Consider the following 15,727-nt stretch of genomic DNA (forward strand, 5'->3'; position numbering starts at 1 on the left):
ATGGAGATTGCATGGCTGTGTGCTTGATTTTTTGCACCTGTTAGCAATGAGTGTGGCTGAAATAGCCGAATCCACTAATTGGAAGGGGTGTTGTTGTACAACAAAGACAGCCCACACGAAGGATCTTTTGCTCCACCGATTTTGTTTTTTTTTTTAAATGGCGTCTCCTCCTCCACTCACTCGACGGTCCGTCACGTGACTCTCACTTCCGGTTCATCATGCATTCATTAATATTCATATACTCCCAATACCGCCGGTGTCCGCATACTTTTGTACATGTAGTGGATACGTTATATTAAGTTTATTGTTCGACTTTTAAACAGATAAATATATTTGTCGTGAATGAATTACTTCCATGGGGGGGGAAATAATTAGACGGAAGTAGTTTTTTTTTTAAGCGGATATGACGTCAGCATTTCCACTCATGCCGGTTAGCTTGCTTTTGTCGTGCTTGTCCACACCTCTTTCCCAAGGCCGAGTCTGCTGCACCCTGTCACGGTGTGTGCGGCTCCTCGGGTTTCAGCCTAACTAAGCGGGCTCTCCAGCCGTCCCTGGCGGGTGGACAGAGGCACCGGATTGACCGCTGGGATCACGGTTTCCTCCGTCGGGTGTAACATGGCGGATGATCCGAGCGCGGCGGACAGGAATGTCGAGATCTGGAAGATCAAGAAGCTCATAAAGAGCCTTGAGGCGGCTCGGGGGTGAGTTCTCGTCACCGTGAGCACGTTAAGTAACCATGACGACGCTCAGACCCAGTCAGGGTACGAGAAGACCGCTCGTGACGCCGCTCGTTCCTCGGGCCTGTACTCGGATAGTTTGTCCAACCGGCGTGTTCACGTCGCTGCGACGTCTCTCGGGCCTTTTGTTCGTCGTCCGTTTGCACGAACCTCTCGATTTTCTCATGATGGAGCGACGGCGCCGTCCGCTGACTTTCTCTGCGCCGAATCACGAGATTTAAAGGACCACGTGTTCCCCTCCCCTACAGCTACTCGAACCCATCTCCCTTTCCTGTTGGATTTTTATTAAAACCCGACACGTGTTCCCTGTGCAGCCTCGATCAATGGCGAACTGCGTGTCCACCAGGTCTATTTAAGGACTCTCAACGTCCGATGGCCACACCCGACCGTGCTGGTTATACATTACATGTCAATTTGTACCAAATAAGTAAATAAATCTCCATGTGAAGCTCGTCCCACCCGACCGTGCTGGTTGTACATTACATGTAAATTTGTACCAAATAAGTAAATAAATCTCCATGTCGAACTAGTCCCTCCCGACCGTGCTGGTTGTACATTACATGTCAATTTGTACCAAATAAGTAAATAAATCTCCATGTCGAGCTCGTCCCTCCCGACCGTGCTGGTTGTACATTACATGTCAATTTGTACCAAATAAGTAAATAAATCTCCATGTGAAGCTCGTCCCACCCGACCGTGCTGGTTATACATTACATGTCAATTTGTACCAAATAAGTAAATAAATCTCCATGTGAAGCTCGTCCCTCCCGACCGTGCTGGTTATACATTACATGTCAATTTGTACCAAATAAGTAAATAAATCTCCATGTCGAGCTCGTCCCTCCCGACCGTGCTGGTTATACATTACATGTCAATTTGTACCAAATAAGTAAATAAATCTCCATGTCGAGCTCGTCCCTCCCGACCGTGCTGGTTATACATTACATGTCAATTTGTACCAAATAAGTAAATAAATCTCCATGTGAAGCTCGTCCCTCCCGACCGTGCTGGTTGTACATTACATGTAAATTTGTACCAAATAAGTAAATAAATCTCCATGTCGAACTAGTCCCTCCCGACCATGCTGGTTATACATTACATGTCAATTTGTACCAAATAAGTAAATAAATCTCCATGTCGAACTAGTCCCACCCGACCGTGCTGGTTATACATTACGTGTCAATTTGTACCAAATAAGTAAATAAATCTCCATGTCGATCTCGTCCCTCCCGACCGTGCTGGTTATACATTACATGTCAATTTGTACCAAATAAGTAAATAAATCTCCATGTGAAGCTCGTCCCACCCGACCGTGCTGGTTGTACATTACATGTAAATTTGTACCAAATAAGTAAATAAATCTCCATGTCGAACTAGTCCCTCCCGACCATGCTGGTTATACATTACATGTCAATTTGTACCAAATAAGTAAATAAATCTCCATGTCGAGCTCGTCCCTCCCGACCGTGCTGGTTATACATTACATGTCAATTTGTACCAAATAAGTAAATAAATCTCCATGTCGATCTCGTCCCTCCCGACCGTGCTGGTTATACCTTACATGTCAATTTGTACCAAATAAGTAAATAAATCTCCATGTCGATCTCGTCCCTCCCGACCGTGCTGGTTATACCTTCCGTGTAAATTTGTACCAAATAAGTAAATAAATCTCCATGTCGAACTAGTCCCACCCGACCGTGCTGGTTGTACATTACATGTAAATTTGTACCAAATAAGTAAATAAATCTCCATGTCGAACTAGTCCCACCCGACCGTGCTGGTTGTACATTACATGTCAATTTGTACCAAATAAGTAAATAAATCTCCATGTCGAGCTCGTCCCTCCCGACCGTGCTGGTTATACATTACATGTCAATTTGTACCAAATAAGTAAATAAATCTCCATGTCGAACTAGTCCCACCCGACCGTGCTGGTTATACATTACATGTCAATTTGTACCAAATAAGTAAATAAATCTCCATGTCGAACTAGTCCCTCCCGACCGTGCTGGTTATACATTACATGTCAATTTGTACCAAATAAGTAAATAAATCTCCATGTCGAACTAGTCCCTCCCGACCGTGCTGGTTATACATTACATGTCAATTTGTACCAAATAAGTAAATAAATCTCCATGTCGAACTAGTCCCTCCCGACCGTGCTGGTTATACATTACATGTAAATTTGTACCAAATAAGTAAATAAATCTCCATGTCGAACTAGTCCCTCCCGACCATGCTGGTTATACATTACATGTCAATTTGTACCAAATAAGTAAATAAATCTCCATGTCGAACTAGTCCCTCCCGACCGTGCTGGTTGTACCTTCCGTGTAAATTTGTACCAAATAAGTAAATAAATCTCCATGTGAAGCTCGTCCCTCCCGACCGTGCTGGTTGTACCTTACATGTCAATTTGTACCAAATAAGTAAATAAATCCATGTGAAGCTCGTCCCTCCCGACCGTGCTGGTTATACCTTGCATGTAAATTTGTACCAAATAAGTAAATAAATCTCCATGTCGAGCTAGTCCCTCCCGACCGTGCTGGTTATACATTACATGTAAATTTGTACCAAATAAGTAAATAAATCTCCATGTCGAGCTAGTCCCTCCCGACCGTGCTGGTTATACATTACATGTAAATTTGTACCAAATAAGTAAATAAATCTCCATGTCGAACTAGTCCCACCCGACCGTGCTGGTTATACATTACATGTCAATTTGTACCAAATAAGTAAATAAATCTCCATGTCGAACTAGTCCCACCCGACCGTGCTGGTTGTACATTACATGTAAATTTGTACCAAATAAGTAAATAAATCTCCATGTCGAACTAGTCCCTCCCGACCGTGCTGGTTATACATTACATGTCAATTTGTACCAAATAAGTAAATAAAGCTCCATGTCGAGCTCGTCCCTCCCGACCGTGCTGGTTATACATTACATGTCAATTTGTACCAAATAAGTAAATAAATCTCCATGTCGAACTAGTCCCTCCCGACCGTGCTGGTTATACATTACATGTAAATTTGTACCAAATAAGTAAATAAAGCTCCATGTCGAGCTCGTCCCTCCCGACCGTGCTGGTTATACATTACATGTAAATTTGTACCAAATAAGTAAATAAATCTCCATGTCGATCTCGTCCCTCCCGACCGTGCTGGTTGTACCTTACATGTAAATTTGTACCAAATAAGTAAATAAATCTCCATGTCGAGCTCGTCCCTCCCGACCGTGCTGGTTATACATTACATGTAAATTTGTACCAAATAAGTAAATAAATCTCCATGTCGAACTAGTCCCTCCCGACCGTGCTGGTTATACATTACATGTCAATTTGTACCAAATAAGTAAATAAATCTCCATGTCGAGCTCGTCCCTCCCGACCGTGCTGGTTGTACCTTCCGTGTAAATTTGTACCAAATAAGTAAATAAATCTCCATGTGAAGCTCGTCCCTCCCGACCGTGCTGGTTGTACCTTCCGTGTAAATTTGTACCAAATAAGTAAATAAATCTCCATGTGAAGCTCGTCCCTCCCGACCGTGCTGGTTGTACATTACATGTAAATTTGTACCAAATAAGTAAATAAATCTCCATGTGAAGCTCGTCCCACCCGACCGTGCTGGTTGTACATTACATGTAAATTTGTACCAAATAAGTAAATAAATCTCCATGTCGAACTAGTCCCTCCCGACCATGCTGGTTGTACATTACATGTAAATTTGTACCAAATAAGTAAATAAATCTCCATGTCGAACTAGTCCCTCCCGACCGTGCTGGTTATACATTACATGTCAATTTGTACCAAATAATTAAATAAATCTCCATGTCGAACTAGTCCCTCCCGACCGTGCTGGTTGTACCTTCCGTGTAAATTTGTACCAAATAAGTAAATAAATCTCCATGTGAAGCTCGTTTGTCACGACGCGTTCACAGTTGTTTCAGTCACGACCTGTCGTCCTTGGTCACACCGCATTGGGTGACGACGTGCAATGCCCGAACCGGCTCCGTTTCCAAATGGCACAGCAGCTGTACGGAGTGACCATTCAACATGCACCTGTTAAACCGAGTCACACATGCAGTGAGCTGCTGTTTACAAAAAGCCTCTTGGGTCACCGGATGTAAATGTGTGCATCACGAAGAAGATGATCAATTTGGGATTATTTATTGACTCGATTATTAATGTCTAATCACTTGAGATGGCGGACTGGACGTGGCTTCGAATGTCACTTCATACCCGACACCATTTTAATGAGGAATGAAGAAATAATATGTAATGATTTCCTCTTGCTTTGAATAATGGGTAGGCCAGAGAGGTTGGGGGGAGGGGGGTTGAGTACTTTTGGAAGGGAGGGGTTCGGGAGTTGGGGGAGATTCAGGACTTTCGGTTGGGTGGAGGGGGTATGTGGGGTTGGGGGTGGTTGTCGACATGGGTGTTGGTTGGGGGGGGGTTGAGGACTTGGGGTTTGGTGGGGGAGGGCAGGGAGTTGGGGTTTGGCTGGAGGGAGGGTTGAGGATTTGAGGGGGATTGTAGGGAGGTGGTGTTTGGTTGGAGGAAGGGTTGAAGATTTGAGGTGGGGGTTGTAGGGAGGTGTTGCTTGGTTGGAGGAAGGGTTGAGGGTTTGAGGGGGTTGTAGGGAGGTGTTTGGTTGGAGGAAGGGTTGAAGATTTGAGGGGGTTGTAGACCTGGGATTGGGTGGATTTTGTAGTCAATAGGTCGAAAGTCAAGGGTCAGAGGTCATGTTAGGTAAAAATTATGTCACCGTGCTAACTTGTGAAACAGTGATGGGATTTTGACCAATTTGGCATAAGTATACTGTATGATGCAAAGATGAACTGAGTGGAAGGTTGTGTCAAAGGTCACAGTCCGTGATCGGTTTTCTTTCTCGGGATAACTTGAGAACAGCTGAAGGGATTTAAGTCAAGCTTGGTACAAGTATGCCTGGTGTTGGCGTAATGGTTAGGGTGGTTGGCTTGGGATCCTACGATCCTGAGTTCAAATCCCCCTCGGTTGTTGAATTAATACCAGGTGGGGTTGACTCTGCCTGTCATCCGAGGTCGGCAAAATGAATGCCAGTTTGCTGGTATCCTGTGTCGGAGTGGCGACCCATCCAGGATTGTACCCACGAGCCAAGGAGACTGCCTGGCAGCACCAATCCTCTGCACAGAGTATGGTCCCAATGGATGGATGGTTGGGTGGAATGCAATTGATTTGCTTTGGTGGGGTTTGAGGACTTGGGTTTTGGTGGGTGGTGGTGGTTGTAGACTTGGGTTTTGTTGGGGGGAACGTTGACTTGGGGTTGGTGAGGAAAGGAGGGGGGAAGAGTTTGGGTTTGGTGGGGAGGAAGGTTGAGGTCTTGGCATTTGTTGGGGGAGGTTGAGTTCTTGGTGTTTGTTGGGGGAAGGTTGAGGTCTTGGTGTTTGTTGGGAGGAAGGTTGAGTTCTTGGTGTTTGTTGGGGGAAGGTTGAGGTCTTGGTGTTTGTTGGGGGAAGGTTGAGGACTTGGGGTTTGTTGGGGGAAGGTTGAGGACTTGGGGTTTGTTGGGGGAAGGTTGAGGACTTGGGGTTTGTTGGGGGGAAGGTTGAGGACTTGGGGTTTGTTGGGGGAAGGTTGAGGACTTGGGGTTTGTTGGGGGAAGGTTGAGGACTTGGGGTTTGTTGGGGGAAGGTTGAGGACTTGGGGTTTGTTGGGGGGAAGGTTGAGGACTTGGGGTTTGTTGGGGGAAGGTTGAGGACTTGGGGTTTGTTGGGGGGAAGGTTGAGGACTTGGGGTTTGTTGGGGGGAAGGTTGAGGACTTGGGGTTTGTTGGGGGAAGGTTGAGGACTTGGGGTTTGTTGGGGGAAGGTTGAGGACTTGGGGTTTGTTGCGGGGAAGGTTGAGGACTTGGGGTTTGGTGGGGGGAAGGTTGAGGACTTGGGGTTTGTTGGGGGGAAGGTTGAGGCCTTGGGGTTTGTTGGGGGGAATGTTGAGGACTTGGGGTTTGTTGGCGGTAACGTTGAGGACTTGGGGTTTGTTGGTGGGAATGTTGAGGACTTGGGGTTTGTTGGTGGGAATGTTGAGGACTTGGGGTTTGTTGATGACTTAGTGTTTGTTGAGGGGAAGGTTGAAGTCTTAAGGTTGGTGGGGAGAGGGGCGGAGTTTGCGTTTGGTGGGGGGAAGGTTGAGGACTTTGTGTTGGAGGGAAGACTTGGGATTTGGTTGGGAGGAGGTGGTGGGGTGGGATGAAATGTTGAAGACTTGCGTTTCGTGGGAGGGGAGAGAGTCGAGTATGACATGTTGTCGTTGATGGGAATATTTATGAGGTCAGAAGGGGAGTTCAGTAAATTTATAAATGAGTCAAAATTTGCTAATGCGTTACGTTGCCTTCATGGAATTCGGTGTGTTATTATTTTGCCTCTTTTTTTTTTGGATACCTTTGCCCAGTGTTGAATATTCTATTCCCATTACGTCGTTGCATGTCGTAGGACATGTCCGTCATAAAGTGCACGGCATCGAAATTCATCGTTTGTCCGATTTTACAGATCTTGTTCCGAAAAACGTTGGTGGTGGTTTTGTGACGTCCGCGTAGAACGCATTTGCGTACCCCGAGTCGCCGTACTCGCATACGTCTATTGGAATATTAATCGCCTTTCCCCCAGAGAATATGTTCAGAATCCTTTGTTCTGCAACACGTTTCGTCGGAAAGATTGACGAATTGCTCTTACGGAGCGATGTTTCCTCGGTTCACGTGCGTAATATGTGTCCGTCAAAGTTTCACAGGGAAGCATAAATGATGATGAGCTTTACTATTCAGTTGCATTGCAATAAAGATATCAATTGTATGTATTGCATTGTAATTGTAGTATACCGAACTGCATGAATCGCCTCAATTGATGCCCGACGAAACTGATGATGCAGGTCTGTCAATTTGTTACGCACGTGAAAGTGGTCTGCGGGTCACGTGAACGAGTTACAACAGAAGTGATGATGCTATAGACGTGTGCCTCGTGGCACTGCACAAACAACACGTCATTGTTTTCCGATGAAGAAGCCCGGAATGGCCGTGATATCTCTGCTATTATGTGAAAAACGGCATTTTATCCCCTCATATTTCGGTTAACCCCTCGTTTTTGGCAAACATTCTATATTTTCTTTGTTTTCCAGTGACTGGAAGCGTTTATAATGAGTGAAACCCAAAAATGTGCTTTCAAATGATTCCAGAAGTGACGAATTGAGCGGAATTATTTGAATATGATTTTTCTGACCTGCTGTCACGCTTTTGTAACGCCTTAGCGAATTTCGACTCAAATATGACATGTCACATTGATTATATTCCTGATTTATGAACATGGGAACAGAACTATCATTATGTTTACCATTGTCCATATACCTTTGTCTTTGGTATTCACAAATTGAACAAGTGTGACCAATACGATACTGTGAGATAAAGGTTTTTTTTTTTAAGGTTTTTGGAGATCAAAGTAAACAAACAACTGGTAAAATGATGCTTGTGGGGATGGGAGACTGCTTTCCTTAACAACATCACTATTACAGTTGAATTGTGAAGGTTCATTTGAGCTCCATGAAACGAGAGAGCTTATTGATTGACCGAGCTTTATTTATTTATTCATTCATTCATTCATTCATTCATTCATTTATTTCTTTTTCGTATTTAGGGTTATTTATTTATTTATTTTTGCTCTGTGTGACAATCACATGATGCAATCACATGATACGATTATTGTTACTTACACTTATGACCGGTGTAAGTTATTGTAACCGCATGACCGGCTGATTGATGTACATTTTGATTGATTTAAATCCCATTATTCTGTTTTATGTGTGCGTGTATATATTTTTTGTGCTGTACTTTCTTTATATTTACTTTACTAATAACTTTACTACTCTTTATGGTTTTTAATTATTTATCCTTCACGACTATTCACATTGTTTTACCGATTTCAAGTTGGTTTCAATCAAATTGTAGTGTGTTCCGGTTTCAGAACCGTTTCATATTGAGAACAGCGTCCAGGAACGTAACTCTTTCTCAAATCCGGAGTTGTCGGTATGTATGGGTATATAAATATGTACATAATGAATTCTATGAGAAAAGAGTTTTAAAAAGTTTATTTTATTTTTATTTGTTAACCCAACACCATCGGTTCTAATTTGCCCAGGCTCTTTTTAGACAACACTGTTGTACACTAAGCAAGAAGAGAAGATCGGATGGGCTCACATTGCAGTCGCTCAATATTTGTTCAAGATAAAGAACATTGGAAGAGGACTTTGAACCTTTGTTAAAGGAGAGGAATGCTGGCAGTCAGTGGAGAAAATCAATTGGGACCACCCAGACTACATAAATATGACAAATCTTCTTCTCCTCTTCTTCCTCCTCCTCCTCCTTCCTCTCCTCCTTCCCCTCCTCCTCCCTCTCCTCCTCCTCCCTCTCCTCCTCCTCCCTCTCCTCCTCCCTCTCCTCCTCCCTCTCCTCCTCCTCCCTCTCCTCCTCCTCCCTCTCCTCCTCCTCCCTCTCCTCCTCCTCCCTCTCCTCCTCCTCCCTCTCCTCCTCCTCCTCTTTCCTCTCATTCTCCTCATTCTCATTCTCCTCCTCCTTCCTCTCCTCATTCTCCTCCTCCTTCCTCTCCTCATTCCCCTCCTCATTCCTCTCCTCATTCCTCTCCTCATTCCTCTCCTCATTCCTCTCCTCATTCCTCTCCTCATTCCCCTCATTCTTCCCCCTCCTCCTCATTCCCTCCTCCTCCTCCTCCTCCTCCTCATTCCCCCCTCCTCCTCATTCCCCCCTCCTCCTCCTCATTCCCTTCATTCCCCTCCTTTCTCTCCTTCCACTTCCCCTATACTAGTACACTGGTACTCGGTTCGCTTACCTCTGAAGGATGACAGGCTGAGTCAACCCCACTTGCTGGTAATTCAGCAGCCAATGGGGCTTGAACTCAGGACCCTAAGATCCTCAGCCAGCTACACTAACCACGAAGGCAACACTAGGCTTCCATGCAGGGACAGTAATGAACTCAGAAAACGTCTTTCAGATTTGGGAGATGGAAACCAGACTCTGTGTCGGTTAGAGCGTCCACTGTGAGTCTGGGAGGTCGGCGGTTTGAAGCCCGGCCGAGACTTACCAAAGACTTTATAAAGAATGAAAATGGTACGTGCTGATTCCTTGCTTGACACTCGGCATTGAACAGAACAGAGCATGGGCACACAACCATAGGTTGGTAATGATAGCACTTTAATGGGCCTAATGGCCTTCTGTGTCAAAGCTCCTTGAAAGGGAAGTCATATTATTGTATAAATAAATAATAAACGAGCCAAACCCGCGCTCCGCGTGAAGTTTCTAAAGTGAGGGTTCGTTAGGACGTCTATATATCGAGTGTTCACAATGTGATTTATCGAATTTCTTTACCCACAATGTTTTTTGTTACATTTTTTGGTGTCAAATTCACCTTCTGAGGAAGTCGGCATGTGCAGAAGAGGGTTTTTACATTGCAGACGCTGTTTTCTCGGAGTGGCATTATGCCTCTCAGCGGTGACGGTCCGTTGACTACAGACGTAATGACGTCAGCAAATGTCCGATGATGTCATGGCGTCATTACGCCTCTCAGCGGTGACGTCACACGTCGCCATGCAAATGAATGTAAAAATTAGAAAATCGCCAAAATTCCCAAACCTGTCCGTCTGGCGCGATCTCACATCGCCCATGCTGTTCATGAGACCACAGAGCATCCGCATGCCGAAAGTGGCGACAATCCGTCCAGCAGTTTCGGAGGAGATACGTCCACAAAATATGGCTTAGCGTATTAATATAATAATTTTACATTATTTGTAATTTTTTTTTTAAGCTGTTTTCATCAAGTTTTTGGAGTCCACATCGGATGCAGACCGGCCTTTTATTTTGAGATGCTTTCTAATTTATTTATTTTATTCCTATCAAGACGGTCGTGGGGAAGCGAATAAATATACGGAGCATCTTTGTGTGAAATCTCGAAGTATGTCTCTGGTGTACAGCTTTTCCTCAAAATGGGAGAGCCCAACCCCAGAACACGGATGTGTGTGTTGGGGTGGCCAGAGGAGATTCATCAGCTGCTGCATAACGGGGTTTTTAAATTCAATTTAAAGGTGTCTCCAGTCTGCCATTGGTCAAGTATTTTTTTTATTTTTTTTCCAGCACATGTGCTTCCACCAGTATGAATTTCCTCGACAGTTTGTCGGAACAGCTGCCCACAGCCAGTCGGGCAGACGAGGCCATGTCTCGATACATGACCGTCGCAAATAGTTTTAAACGGCTTTCATGCACCACCGGGGTGTACGGTCATGTGCAACATGCACACTCGGTGTGTTTTGAATTTCACGTCAATTTGCACGCGACTGGGACTCGATGAGAGCTCAAGCCAATCGACTAGTTTTTGGGGGGGGGGGCTTGTTTGGTGGTGTTACACGATCTTCAAGCAAAAATAAAATCCTTTGTTCAAAAATTAGTTGTGCTTGGTAACTCGAGGTTAGTGAGAATAGTAACAGCTCGGCTCATCCTTTGGGGGAATATAAATTTGCCAATTAGGTCGTTAAAATGCGGCCTCCGCATGCCCACGAATCATTTGATGATTTAAAACATTGCGTTTGTAATTTGTCACAAAGTACCTTTATGATTGGCTGGCAGGATTAGCCTTGAGATTTGCACACTCCCTCCAAGCTGTTTAGCCTGGGTTCGAATCCCGACGCAGCCGTAAACTAATTCTGGTGTTTCACGGGCAGGGGGATTTATCAGCGTGTGTGCCGTCCTTCGAATGGACGTTAAACTAGCCGTAAAGAGTCGGTGAGCTCTCGCCGACACCCTGAACGAGTTCGAAAGAATTCTTGCCCACTCGGTCGAAGGTCCTGTGTCGGGGTGGAGACCCGGTCTGGGATTGTAACCCAAGCCAAGAAACTGTTTCGACAGAAACGATCCTCTGTACATCCCGTGGTGCAGAATTCCAACATACTTCGAGATTGTATTATTTCTTTCCTACCTTTGGAAAACATGGTTCTTTCTGTGCGACCTTGAAATGTTACCCCTTTTTCCCCGCTCTACAGAGTCGTTAAGAAAGCAATTTTTTTTTGCGCATCACCGCCATGTCTACTATTGCTACGACTGCTTGTTTCACAGCCCCGGTTCATCCCATCTTGTAGATTTGGCCTAAGTCTTTCAGGAATGTGATGGCCAGGCCTGAGGTTCGACTGGAACCGATTATTTAATTTTATTTTTTTTTGAACAGGAAGTGGTAAATTGTTCAGACTGTCGACAATTACCCTTGCCCTCTTCCTTGCAAAAGACGTGGTGGGATATTTAACGTCCACCACCTATTGCTAGCATATTGGACGACCAGCTTAACATGCACCCGAGGGATGATCACCCTGCTTGCAACGCGCCAATCCATCGGTTCTGTAGTCGGGTCGGGAATCAAATCCAGGCTCACTGTCTCAAAAGGTAGGCGTGCTCCCTCTGCATCATCTCGATGGCCAAGTTTGACACAAATACGTTTAACAACACATTCCCTGATGTTTTATACTCGATGCACATTAAACTATTTATCTTCCATGTTTTGTGTTCATGCACATTTGAGCCCACTCCTGTTCTCACAAACGATGTTTATTACCTCGTCTCCTGCGTGAAGGGTTATCCTGTGAATCGGGGGGGGGGGGGGATTTCTCCTTTGTATAAACGATTGGCAATGTTTCACGGAGTAAAATTTTAATCTCCCAGGGTTGATCTGCATTAGGTTTCCAGTGGTGATCATGTCAGATTAGATTGGTGGTCATGTTGTTGCATTTGGTTCATTTTTACCTTTCTGATTGTATTCTCTATTCCTCTGCTGCAGAAATGGAACAAGCATGATATCTCTCATCATTCCACCCAAGGACCAGATCTCTCGGGTGGCAAAGATGTTGGCCGATGAATTTGGCACGGCGTCGAACATTAAGTCACGAGTAAACAGGCTCTCAGTGCTGGGTGCAATCACCTCAGTACAGCAGAGGCTCAAACTCTACAACAAAGGCAAGTTGGATCCCCTAGTAGTGGGCTTTTGCATTTCAATATACGCACTCTTGTGTCTTCGCCGTTGTAGCTGCTGTGCCTTAGTCGTGAGGACGAGGGACCGGCATCTTTGAGATCGTGGGATCAACTCCCGCTGGACATCGAAGATCCCGCCGTATCCTTCACGAAGAGGAGGCGAGCTATCGCCAGTATCTTGAACAAATTCCAAATTCCTGCCCTGACGACTTAGTCGAACGTCGGGCATGGCCAGCCGGTCCATGGAAGACTTAGCTGCAAACTTCCCCCTGTCAAACTCACAAGAACGTGGGAATAATGGTGGCCATTATAGAACAAGAATAAGAAGAATATTGGTTGACCAATTACTGCTGGGTTCTAAAAGTGCCGAAGTTAACCAAGTAGCCAGTGGTACTTGTAATCCTGATGGTGTTGATGTGGGGTTGTCAAACCCCACATCAGACAGATGGGATTAACTATTTGAGCATAAATTAAAATATGGAACAGGAGGGCATGGTGTGTGTGTGGGTTCTTCAGGAGGGGCAATCGCGTGCTCACTCAACAATCATGTGCTCACAAAAGGTCCAGCCTGTTTTTCTTTTTCAAACCGTCCATTACTCTTATGATGCACGATCATTTTAATTGGACGAAATGACGGCTCGCACAACATCGTACGTCTGTCGGGAGTGATCAACATTTTGGGCATGCAAAATGGTGGAATTAAATTTATTTGTTGTCCATCAGCATCGAGTGTTGTCCCATTGCTTAGGTTAGCAGGGCTGGAACCCCTTCACTTGGTTGTCCGTACAAGTACAGTCCTGTATATCGCTTTTTTGTTTTGTTTTTTTTTAATCTGATTTTATTCTGTGAATTTGCCTTGTACGGCTTTAACCTGACCATTGTGCTCCATCCATCCATTGGGACCATACTCTGTACAGAGCGTCGGTGCTGCCGAAGCAGTTTCCTTGGCTACTGGGCACAATTGTGGTCCTGTTGTGTTTTTGTCAACCAGAGCGCCTGGCAGCTGCACTTACAATGTATGCGTAAAGGGGACAGAGAATTGACTCTTTCCCTCCCACACATCCCCTCCTTCTCTATATCCCCCCTGTTTACAGTACCACCAAATGGCTTGGTTGTCTACTGTGGAACCATTGTAACAGAAGAAGGTAAAGAGAAGAAGGTGAACATTGATTTTGAGCCTTTCAAGCCGATCAATACATCTCTCTACCTGTGTGATAACAAGTTTCATACAGAGGTATGATGATTGAGGGAATGGAGTGTTTCGGGTGGTTGAGGGGGGGGGGGTGGTGGTGGTGGTGACATGGGAGTGGAATGTCAGATCATGCACATGTATATCATTTTTGTTGCTTTGTGGTTGATTTTTGTGATCGTTTCTTCTCACATTTGAGTTTTTAATGGTCAACAGAATTTTTTTTTCTCCTTCTAATTTGCCAGATACCATGTTGATTGCTGAGTAGGCTAATTGGGCCTTGGCTTCACACTTCAGAAGTCATTTAGGGACTTCAATTTGGATTGCCATTCCTCGTTTAGCATTTTTTGTTTTTTTTGGGGGGGGGGGAGAATAGGGGGTGGGGCAAATTTCATGTCGGGGTGGGAGAAATTGGGGACTATGTGGGGGTGGGCTGAGGGGGTGGCCTCCCAAAACAGGTATTTGCTTTCTTCTCAGAAAGTACACATACAATTCCGATGAAACTTGACCACAACCTTCGATCACCCGTGAAGCACCAAAGTTTGTTCACGACATTAAAAACAGTTGGGCCCATAACTGGTTCATCATTGGTACGTTTTGCTGATTCCGTCCCATGTTTACTTCCTCCTCGGTATCGTTGTTGTACCGGGTGAGCACCCAGGGGGTATTGCACCTCTATTTATGCTTTTCTGTTTGAATCCCCATTGCCAGGCCTATCTTTAGCAACGATGGTACTCTCTGCACCGATGGCTCGGTAAGCTTGGAAGCCCAGGTTTCAAATTACAAAGACTATTTGTATTTGTCCATTGTTTAACAATGTTCTTGTAATTCACATTATAGTTCACGAATGTCACCTAAAATCCTTGTCCCGCAAGCAATATCTTTTTATGGTCTTCCCCCATCTGAATAACTTCAGAGGGACGGCGAGTCTTTAAAAGGCCACAGTCGCCTTTTGTACCACGAGCCTCGAGCCGCCTCACAGGGCCAAAGCCGTATTACCATTACCAGGGAGGTTAGCGTCATGCACGGGGAATTATGCCAGCAATTATGTCATGTAACAGACCTGAATTGATTGGCCGAGCGGAACCAAGTTCCATGCTGCGATCTTTACTCGAGCCCATTTTTTTGATCAATCACCGTCGGAATAGACAGGATAAATCGGGACACGAAAGAGTTTTAAGCATGTATTAAATCCTTCCCTTGTAGTGACAAAAGCAATCATGTATTTACAACAAGCATATATGTACAGGCATTAACATTCCCTCTTATCCCCTATGCGTTCATTCCCACCCTCGGATGTCCGAAGCTGTTACTTACACTGTATGTGTGGCGCCAATCACGCAATCAACAATTAAAAGATAGATAAAGATGAGACGCACAGATGCCAACCCTCCCGATTTCATCGGGAGGCTTCCGAAAATTCACCCAAACTCCCGCCCTTACGATCACTATCCTTATCCTCCCGAAATTTTGATATTTTTGCACTGTTGACTAATCAGAATGTACTAGTATGAGAATTGAATGAAAAGCATCGTCTGCTACGTATAGCATGTGGTAACTCCATAACGTTCGCTGCTACCAAATTGTACGTAAAAAATTGCAAATTCAAATGAGGAGCAGCGAAACATTGGGTCTGGATCTCGCTTATGCGATCATGCACTGAGATTTAGTGCATGCGGTATGTGTGCAATACAGTGCATGCGGTATGTATGCACAGTGTATATGCATGCGATACGCTCACTGCATGCAGCTGGGCCCC

General features: G+C 44.9%; 1 protein-coding gene across 1 annotated transcript in view; it reads left to right on the forward strand.

The window, feature by feature from the left end:
• The first annotated feature begins 389 nt into the window (after window positions 1–389).
• Window positions 390–15,727, forward strand: part of ETF1 (eukaryotic translation termination factor 1) — a 75,449-nt gene continuing 60,111 nt past the window's right edge. The window contains exons 1-3 of the mRNA XM_085848856.1: window positions 390–701; window positions 12,589–12,764; window positions 13,874–14,013. Coding sequence (XP_085704982.1) covers window positions 616–701; window positions 12,589–12,764; window positions 13,874–14,013 — 402 coding nt within the window. The 5' untranslated portion in view covers window positions 390–615. The remainder of the gene's footprint in view (window positions 702–12,588; window positions 12,765–13,873; window positions 14,014–15,727) is intronic.

Source organism: Eptatretus burgeri, chromosome 12 (genome assembly GCF_056783735.1).
Source record: "Eptatretus burgeri isolate ZD-2024b chromosome 12, Ebu_testis_v1, whole genome shotgun sequence".
In the NCBI taxonomy this organism is placed as follows: domain Eukaryota; kingdom Metazoa; phylum Chordata; class Myxini; order Myxiniformes; family Myxinidae; genus Eptatretus; species Eptatretus burgeri.